General features: G+C 33.9%; 1 protein-coding gene across 1 annotated transcript; it reads right to left on the bottom strand.

The window, feature by feature from the left end:
• Nucleotides 1–7,006: 7,006 nt before the first annotated feature.
• Nucleotides 7,007–9,763, bottom strand: LOC145270530 (uncharacterized). The gene has a single exon (XM_080126179.1). The coding sequence runs from the start codon at nt 8,037–8,039 to the stop codon at nt 7,071–7,073; it is 969 nt and encodes a 322-aa protein (XP_079982305.1). The 5' UTR covers nt 8,040–9,763; the 3' UTR covers nt 7,007–7,070.
• Nucleotides 9,764–10,258: the final 495 nt, after the last annotated feature.

Raw genomic sequence — 10,258 nt, 5'->3', positions numbered from 1 at the left:
TCAACAAAATAAATCTGCAGTTACATGGACCAAAACGATGTGAAAATATCACTCATTTTTTTTTTTCTAATTATTGTAATAACTTTTTTAAAATTAGTAAATTAAAATCCTATTGCTGGATTACATAAATCATTGTTATATGTTTTCGAAATATTTCTTAATACAAATAAGTTACAATAAGAAGAAATAACAGGACGTCATTGATCTGCATATTAAGTACTAGCCTGGCTCCCCGGCATTGCCCTGGTGTATGGAGGTGTGTGTTGAGCAAAAAAAAAAACATGGCAGTAGGCAGGCAGAAACCCGTATGAAACATTATTTAAAAGAATGCCAAAACATGAGATTCATTTATGAGAAGCGGAATACGGTCTCCATTTTTTTTATTGAACTCCAGTTCCATGTCAAACGGAAGTAAAGGTATATCCGAGACTTCTTTACTGAAGAGTTCTTTAAGGGGAGATAATGGTTCATACTATGACATCCCTCTTCTTTCAATAATTGAAATGGAAAGAGAAAAAAAAGGAATTTATTTACAATGATAAGATAAAAGAAGAAAATAAAAAGTCAGTTAGTAACTGTCTCATCTCTGAATCTTTTGGGGTATGTGACGACACGTCCAGATCTGGTGGTTTGAACTGTCGTATGGTTGCTATAGGTGCCCGTGTCTGGCACTCCATGGGGTGTACGTTTGAAAGGTGTCTGTTGACATTGTGTACTGTTCGTCTCTATACTCGATGAACCGTCCCTGGTAGGTTCCTGAGGAATTTCAGTGGAGTGCATCTCTGGATGTGATATGCTTCTGGGTGGGATTACTCTAAGATGCTGTCGATTTCGACAAAGAGTTTTTCCAGAGGGGGTCTGTACTATGTACGACCTTGGTTCTCGGTCCAATTGTGTGACAACTGCAGGAGACCACTCACCTGCTTCTTTATTTAACACACGTACAGGTTGTCCGATGGGCAGTCTGGGCAGCTCTTTTGTATGTTGATCATGGTACATCTTCTGTTTTTCTTGCTTCTGATACAGTCATTCCCTTATTTTCTCTTTGTTAGCGTTTTGGTTGGTGCATTTGACTGGGATGTTCCCTGCTAGCTTCCTTTGGTATATAAGCTCACCTGGTGAGGGAAGGGTATGATCTAAAGGAGTCGAACGCAAGTATAATAGTACCATATCCAAGTCATGACCGCTGGAGGCAGCTTTTTTGAATGCAGATTTCACTCCCTGGATACAGAGTTCAGCAAAGCGATTTGACTGCGGAAACTTAGGTGAGGATGTGTGGTGTTCAAAACCTCATTCTTTTGCGAATTGCTTGAAATGTATCGAGCTGAAGTGTGGGCCATTGTCACTTATCACTCTCTTTGGAATTCCTTGTTCTCCAAATATTTGCTTTGTCAGTTTAATAACTTCCTGACTGGAGAACTCCTTCAAAACTCGCACAAATGGGAACTTGGAATAATAGTCCGCAATGAGCATAAAGTTGAGACCTCCAGTGTGAAATAAGTCGGTAGCCACTATCTGCCATGGCCTCACCGGAATCTCATGGGGCATCAGGGGTTCAGCACTCTGCATTTTTTGGTGCTGTTAGCAAATGGTACATTGTTGTACTATGTTGTCGATGTCTTTGTTAATGTTGTGCCAAAAAAACGCAACTTTTGGCTCGGAGTTTACATTTCTCTATCCCTTGGTGCCCATAATGTATTTTCTGTAATACCTCTTGTTGCATCGATTTAGGTATTATTATTCTGTTTGCTTTCAATAATACGCCATTTTCAATGGACAGTTCGTCTCGATAGGGCCAATAAGGTTTCATATTCTTGCCCATTTCTCTGAGAGTGTTGGGCCAACCTCTCAGAATAATGTCCCTCAATTCACATAGTGTGGCATCTTCACTTGTTGCTTGGTTTAGCTGAGCTAGCTTTTGGGTTGAACAAAATCCACCCTCAGATCCAAGTCAATAGTTTCTTTAGCTTTTTTATTTGGTAACCTTGAGAATCCATCTACTAGTGCCATATCTTTTCCAGGGCGATATACAATTGTCATATCATACCCCTGCAAACGTAGTAGCATGCGTTGGAGGCGAGGTGGAGCTGCAACCAAATTATTTAACTTGATCATTTCCAAGGGTTTAGGATCACTTTCCACCTGGAATGCACTTCCATAGATATAAGTCCGAAATCGTTTGCAACCAAAAACAACTGCAAGGAGCTCCTGCTCTATGTTGGCATAGCGTTGTTCAGTTTCTGTTAAGGACTTGGATGCAAAAGCTATGGGTTTACCTCCTTGCAGGAGTACGGCGCCAAGTCCTTTACTTGATGCATCAACTTGGATAACAGTTTGCTTGGAAGGGTTGAAGTATGATAGCAACATGTCTAGATTTCCTCCCTCATATGCATGGGACATTTTCTTGGTGCATGTACGACAGGGGTGTTGTCTGGTTTCAGGACAATGTGATATTCACCCTCAAAATTGCTGATATTGTTAAAACGGTTTGGGTACATATTTACCAGATCCTGTGTTGAACGCACTGAGACTGGTGTTTCCTGGATTGCACAGTGTAACGTTACCAGTCTCAGGTCTCTGATTGAAGGTAATCCTATGATGGTAGGCCCTTCTGTTGTCACTACAAAGAATTTGATGGTCTTCCATATTCCTTTGAGTGAACAAGCTATTTTAACGGATCCATGTTGGGTAATATGAGAACCATTATAGGCTGTTAGAACAGTTGGTTCATCCTTTGTTGCACCGGGGAGTAGTTGTCCTGCTTCACTTATTAGGTGTGGGAACATCTTCCGGAAGGTACGTAATGGAAGTCTGTTACCTTCGGCTCCTGTGTCAACCTTAGCTTTCAGAAAATGGATGCCTGGGAGGTTGGGAAGCTTGATTACAAGGTCTGTGAAAACCTCTGTCCGACTGTCGCCTTGTTCTTGAATAGAGTCGAAAGACATTTGTTCAAACTTGTTATAAATCCCTTCATTGTCCCTCTGAGAGGTATTTACCGAGTGCATATGGTTGCCGTGTTTCCAGTGTTTGTACTGGTCCCTTTGTGCTTATCCATGTCCTGGTTTATTACCTCCATCTTTCCATGTTATGCGTGTCAGAAAACGTCCTGCTGCGTTTTTATTTTTGCTTGCGCAGACCTAAGCCCAATGATTTTGTTGTCCACCCGCGGAACATGTGGTACCCCATGCTGGACATTTTTGCCTTGGATGGGAGCCTCCGCATCTGTTACACTGTTTGTACTTGATTGCATCTATTTCATGCTTATTCTGCTCTAGTTCAGCCAACTGTCTCATGTGGGTTATGGAAACTTCATGTGTCCTACCACAGTTTATAGCTTCCGGCAGTGTCAATTGTTCGCCTTTCGCTAGAAGCTGCTTTTGGAGTTCTGGGTGCTTTGTTCCTGACATAATCTGCTCGAAGAGGCGTTCCTCCATTTCCTGGATATCCCGGAACTTGCATTTCAATGCCTGCGATTTACACCGGGCCAGAAAGTCATCGAAATTCTCTGATTCCTTTTGATTATACTGGCGCAGGTAAAAACGAGCGATTCGGAAGTTTAATTGCGGCTGCAGTCTTTCCTCGAATTTTTCCCAAATTATTTCTGGATTATTCCTGTCGGCCTCGTTTTCGAATGACCAAGTGTTGTATTTTTTAAGGCCTTCTTCTCCAGACAGTAGCAGGCTGTGGTCGACCTGTTTTTCCAACAAAATATTTTTAACTGAGAAGTAAAGATTACAACGTTGCTTAAATAATCGAAATGCTTCGGTTAGGTCTGTGGACGACCAATTCATCAACGGTTCGTTTGTAGCCATTGTATTTATTTATTTATTTCGTTTAGTTCCAGACGATATAAAATTCAGCCCTCCGTTTATTTATTTTATTTTTTTTTTATTTTAATAAACTGACAGAACAAATGTACATGTATATGTGTTTTCCGTGGAAAACTTAAACGTCTGAGAACTTATACATATACTTCCTAATATATGTATATATTTTTTTAATGACAGTAATATATATATATATATATATATATATATATATATATATATATATATATATGTATGTATGTATTTATTTTCATTGCATTTGAAACACAAAAAACGAAAAACAAAGCTTACTCACAGTTTGAAGCTTGGCGCCAAGTATTAATTTTTCCCATGCGGTCTGAACATGGCCAATTTTATTCATTTATTTATTTTTTTTAATATTTCTTTTACTGTCGTGTGTATATAATAGGGACGACCTGTTCGTAAGGTTTCCCAAATGGGAAACACCACCGCTTGCCACCATGAAACATTATGTGAAAGAATACCAAAACACAAGTTTATTTTATGAGAAGCGGAATACGGTCTCCATTTTTTTATTGAACTCCAGTTCTGTGTCAAACGGAAGTGAAGGTATATCCAAGAATTCTTTAAGGCGCGGGGGGGGGGGTAATGGTTCATACTATCACACCGTACAGTGAAGGAGAAAAAGAACGTGAGGAAAAAAGTGACATCTTTACTGTTGCGCCCATCGCTAGACCAGAAGTGATGAATGTTTAAATTAAGGCTAGTTAATCAAAAAGAGTAGATGACTTTCGAAAATATCGGCGAAAAAAGTGACCTCTCTCTGTAGAAAACTGCCCAGTTGAGGGTGAAAGAACTAATGGTTTTAGCCAATTTTTCGATATTTGTCGTCTATATAAACATATGGATTATCTGGTAATCGTGAAGAAAGAGAAAGCCTGTTTCCTCCGTTTGACTATAGGTGGCGTTACTGTCTGTCCACCTAGTTACGGAAGCACAAAATGTATATAATGGCACCCTTGAAATAAAAATAAATGTTTTTGTTATATTTTAATTGTAAACATGTTTCTTTTTTTTTTGCAAACATATTTAAGTTTGTTTGTTTTTTTTCTTTCAAACATATTTACGTTTTTTTTTTGTTTTTGCAAACATATTTAAGTTTTATTTTTCCAAACATTTACGTTTTGTTTCTTGTTTATTTTCAAACATTTACGTTTTTTTTGTTTTGTTTTTACGTTTTATTTGTTTGTTTTTTGTTTTTTTTTTGCAAGCATAAACTAAATATTTTTTAAATATTTTTTTTTTTTAAGTTTTCTTATGCACGTATTGTACAGCGCTATTTTTTAATAGTAGTTTCAAGTAAGATTCAGGTTTTACAATATCCTTTTTCAAATATATATATATATATATACACACACACACTCGCGGAAAAGGTAAAATAAGTGCAGAAAAATTAAGAAAAAAAAAGGAGATCCATAAAAAAAAGATAAAAGAAAAAACGTTGATTTTTTTTATTATTATTATCAGAGCGTAAAAAATACTCGCGGGAAAAACGGTTGTACCCATAAATATGTTTAAACGAAAAATATAGCAAAAACATTTAGTTTATGCTTGCAAAAAAAAAAAACAACATAAAAAAAAAAAAACGTAAATGCTTGAAAAAATAAAACTTAAATATGTTTGAAAAAAAAAACGTAAATATGTTTGAAAAAAAAAACAAAAAACAAACTTAAACAAAAATCACAAAAGAAACATGTTTAGAATTAAAATATAACAAAAACATTTAGTTTTATTTCAAGGGTGCCATTATATACGTTTTGTGCTTCCGTAACTAGGTGGACAGACAGTAACGCCACCTATAGTCAAACGGAGGAAACAGGGTCTCTCTTTCTTCACGATTACCGATTATCTTTCCTTGTTAGGTGTAATTCTTACTGTAAGAGTTACGTCCCTTATAAAAATAATGATGCCTCGTTTTGTCTCCTAACTCATTCGTACTAATAATATTAAAAAGCGGAAAAGTCCGATTATTACTGTGAAAAATAAAAAAGAAAAGAGGAGAATCCTTGCAGAGACCGACAATAGCGCCATCGTCTAACTGGCAGGGGGAAAAAAGCAAAAAAAAAAAAAAAAAAAAAAACTTGTTTGCATACCTTATTTTGATGTCTGAATATCCAAACTTCGATTGTGTTTAATTATCCCGCTTTTGAGTTTTTAAGTGTGAAATTCGCTGAATATGTTAAGTAAAATAATTAATTTAAGTTAAGCAAAACAACAACAAATTTTTTTTAATATTTATACGAAAAAAGCCATTTTAAAATCTTTGATAAATAAATTAACAAGTTCTTTTTAGCGAGCCGAATAATGCATGACCATTATTAAACAGGGCATGCTTTGAAGAATCGATACAAAAAAAAATCGATAAATATTGTGCCCTTTGTGTTAAAAATATCATTATTTTTTCGATCAAGTTTGGAAACGTTTGCCGCCTTTCATCTACGGTGGACCAAACGCGCTGAAATATTTTTTTTATTCTGCTTTAAATTGCCCCCCCCCCATTTTGGGGAGCCTGGCCCCCACACACATACACATTAAAAACCAAACTCATACAAATGGTCACCCATCTGGTACTGGCCAGCCTCAGCGTTAATAATACATTGAAATTTTCGTCACTGAAAAATAAGGGTTTTTTTTTGGCTTTTTGGTCTTCCGTAGTTTGCTTTTTATCAAGCACAAATGTAAACAGTAATCAAATCGACTCGAAGTAACTGGTTGCCTATATGAATAAGTGGAATTATTTGAAATCCAGGTACTTATATTATAATATTTTTGCATATTCTCATAGAAAATCACCCTAAATCGGCAATCTCCAAAAATACCGTTAGGGCTTACAACATGGCCGCCAGAAGAGTCACGTGATCCGGTTGATCCAAAACATGAATCGCTGTATTACGAAACCGGAAAACGCAAATTTAAAGCAAACTTTGAAAAACAAGCATATTATTATGCTTGTTTTTCAAAGTTTGCTTTAAATTTAAGTACAAAAACAGGTTTTCAATATCATAATAATAAATAATTTATTTAGAACGGTCATTTAATTTTTTGTTGAGAAACAATCACAGTTTGTTTGTTTTTTAAAACAGTGTTTATAAAAAATATTTTATTCAGAGTTTTTCATAAAAATGGTATTTAAAACAAGGTGTTCATTTTTTTTAAGATGTAATGTTATAAAAATATGATGTAAAAAAAACAGTTTATATTTTTAATTTTCATTTTATAAATTTAGACAGAATAGATGGAGGCGATGCAACAAATTAGCTCACAAAATTTATTTGGGCCGACTCTTTCACGCCACATAAATTCATTTAAATATGAAGTGAAGAGAGCCCTTGATGTACCGAATTGACGACAAAGTTTTTTCTTCGCTCGCATCCACGTATTTTCAATAAGTTGAGTATTTATAGTCGCGTCGTTAGGCTCCACAAAATTTCTTTCGTGGACAACAACATCGTGGCTGTAAATACCAAAGTCAATGTCTGCTATGGTTGCATAAGCGCTCCACCCATCGCTTATTATACGAGTCCCGGGTAAGATCCATTGGCGAATTATAGGGACCAGAGTTTCACGTTTTCTGTCTGGAACCTCGATCAAAAGGCAATTCTTAGAGCCTCGTTCGATGGCGCCGAACACCCAATGGCTACGTCGGACAGTTCCTCTGTGATATTTCCGAGGGTAAAAATGGCTTTCATCGATTTCAACCTCTTTTGGGGTCCAGGTCTCATCTACACCCCCCAATTGAATTGGGTTTTGTTCAATGTACTGAGTGCACACTTCCCTCAAAAAGTTGCACCAGTCGCTCACTGTGTTAGCACTCAACTCACTTTCTGTTGCCATAGTTTTTTGTGGAAAATCCATGCTCCACATATACATAATTATTACAATGGTTCTTAGATTGAGGTTGCTTCTTTGAAAAAAAGAGTTTGTTCTAATTGTATTACGATATCCATCGTTTCGGCAACACCATCTCCAACCATCCTTGGATTCGGAATATCGAGCCAACACGCATGGTGACCCACAAATTTGACAATTGCATGAATTGGCTATCAGACGTCTCTGTGCAAGCCATGTCGATATGTGCACGTCATCTGGCATTGCTAACATTAGCCGAGACAATGTCATAGTTTCGCCAAGTATAGCGTTATTGTCATGAACACGAGGAACGAGGAACAAGGGTGATACGTTAAGGGCCATTGATATTTTTGTAATTCTCTGAGGTAGGTAGCAGTTCCAATTTCAGGAATCGTCGTGGTTCAATTCCAGGAATTGTCATGGTTCAATTGCGTTCCGTCGACCGACCACTTGTTTGTTCTGAATAAAATACTTTTTATAAACACTGTTTTAACTAAAAACAACCTAAGATTGTTTCTCAAAGTTTGCCTATTTTTATAACATTATATCAACAAAAAATTAAATACAAACAAATTGTGATTGTTTGTCAAAGTTTGCCTTCAAGGCTGCGTTTTCCATTTGCACGATTCATGTTTTGGATCAACCGGATCACGTGACTCTTCTGGCGGCCATGTTGTAAGCCCTAACGGTATTTTTGGAGATTACCCCTAAATCTTAGTTAGACAAGAAATAAACAAATTAATTCTTTCAAAAACCTTCTTTTTTTTTCTTTTTTTTTTTTTTTAACTATTTATATACGTTTTTTGTGCAAAACAAAAACCGCCAATTGTTAACTTTTGGGGAAAATTTAACATTTAAAATTTAATTAAAAATAGTAGAAAAAGTCTTACATTATTCTGCTTTCTTTATGATAAAATTCAGGGTTTTATCTTTCTGGAAAAAAAAAGTTACTCAGAAATAATGGATTTTAATACATGTAATTTCGTTTAAAAAACAACAACTTGATTTTTCGGCCATTTTAGTCAAAACATTATAAAAGAGAAATGAACATGGCGCCAGGCGGCGCAGATACAAAAAATTAACTTCCGGTTTGATATGGAACCAGTTAACTGACAGAATTTTACTAATATTAATGTTCAATTTGTAGCTCGACAAAAAGCAATATATAAAATTATTTTTTATTAAATTTCTCTTTATTTTAAGGAATATCAAGCTTTAATTTCTAAAACTACGAGTTTTTTTATTTTAATTTTAACTAAATCCTTATATTAATTTTTTTAGACCCTTGTTTTCCATTCAAAATCTGGCGCTTTTTTATACAATATTATTGATCTGAGGGAGACAACTCCATTTCACTAAAAGATTCGTCCATTTTTTTCATCATAATTTAGGATGCTAAAACCAACGTATTAAATCTAAGCATCAAAAAATGATAGCTTTAACATTTTTTTATTTAACAAAGTTGATAACATTAATAATACAAAACATAGTTTTTACACGACTATTAAGAGAATCGTTTTTGTTTTCATGTCACCATTTACGACGCTAAAACCAACGATATTTTCATTGAAAACATTTAAAAAGGAAAGTTACGGCAACTTTTTCTAGTTTTTTTTTTTTTTTTTTTTTTCGGCAACATTACAAAAAATGAAAATGCGATGATAATTGTAGAGAAATTATTTTTTCATCTCATAAGTTCGGACGCTAAAACCAACGATATTTTTATTAAGTCAAAACATTAAAAAAAAAAAAAAAGCTGCGGCATTTTTTTTTTTTAACGTAACAAAGGTGATAAGATTAATAATACAAAATGTAGTTTTTATGCGATTATTGAGAGAATCGTTTTTGTTTTCATATCACAATTTACGACGCTAAAACCAATGGTATTTTCATTAGATGAAAACGTTTGAAACAGAAAGTTGCGGCAACTTTTTCTAGTTTTTTTTTTTTTTTCAACTACACTTTTATTAAAAAGTAAATATCATGGTGAGGTTCTATAAAAAAAATTAAGCTTAAAACCTAAAGAATAAAAACATTACAAAAGAAATGGCATTTTTACGACTACCTTTTTTTTTATTATTTTACTACTTTTTTAAATTAACAAATAAATATTATAAGATTTTTTTTTATTTTACTACTTTTTTAAATTAACGAAAAAATATTATGATAAGATTTTTTATTTATTTTACTACTTTTTTAAATTAACGAATAAATATTATGATGAGATTTTTTTTTATTTTACTACTTTTTTAAATTAACGAAAAAATATTATAAGATTTTTTTTATTTTACTACTTTTTTAAATTAACGAATAAATATTATGATAAGATTTTTTTAATTATTTTACTACTTTTTTAAATTAACGAATAAATATTATGATAAGATTTTTTTTATTTTACTACTTTTTTAAATTAACGAATAAATATTATGATAAGATTTTTTTTATTATTTTACTACTTTTTAAAATTAACGAATAAATATTATAAGATTTTTTTTTATTTTACTACTTTTTTAAATTAACGAATAAATATTATGATAAGATTTTTTTTATTATTTTACTAC

The sequence above is a fragment of the Euprymna scolopes genome, chromosome 46, assembly GCF_053919585.1.
Source record: "Euprymna scolopes isolate OS-2025 chromosome 46, ASM5391958v1, whole genome shotgun sequence".
NCBI classification, from domain to species: Eukaryota; Metazoa; Mollusca; class Cephalopoda; order Sepiida; family Sepiolidae; genus Euprymna; species Euprymna scolopes.
The sequence above is the reverse complement of the archived record's forward strand: the minus strand, read 5'-3'. Positions and strand labels throughout refer to the sequence as shown.

What these genes read in the sequence shown, in the direction of transcription:
- LOC145270530 (XM_080126179.1), bottom strand. Translation starts at nt 8,039, where the DNA reads ATGGCCCTTAACGTATCACCCTTGTTCCTCGTTCCTCGTGTTCATGAC.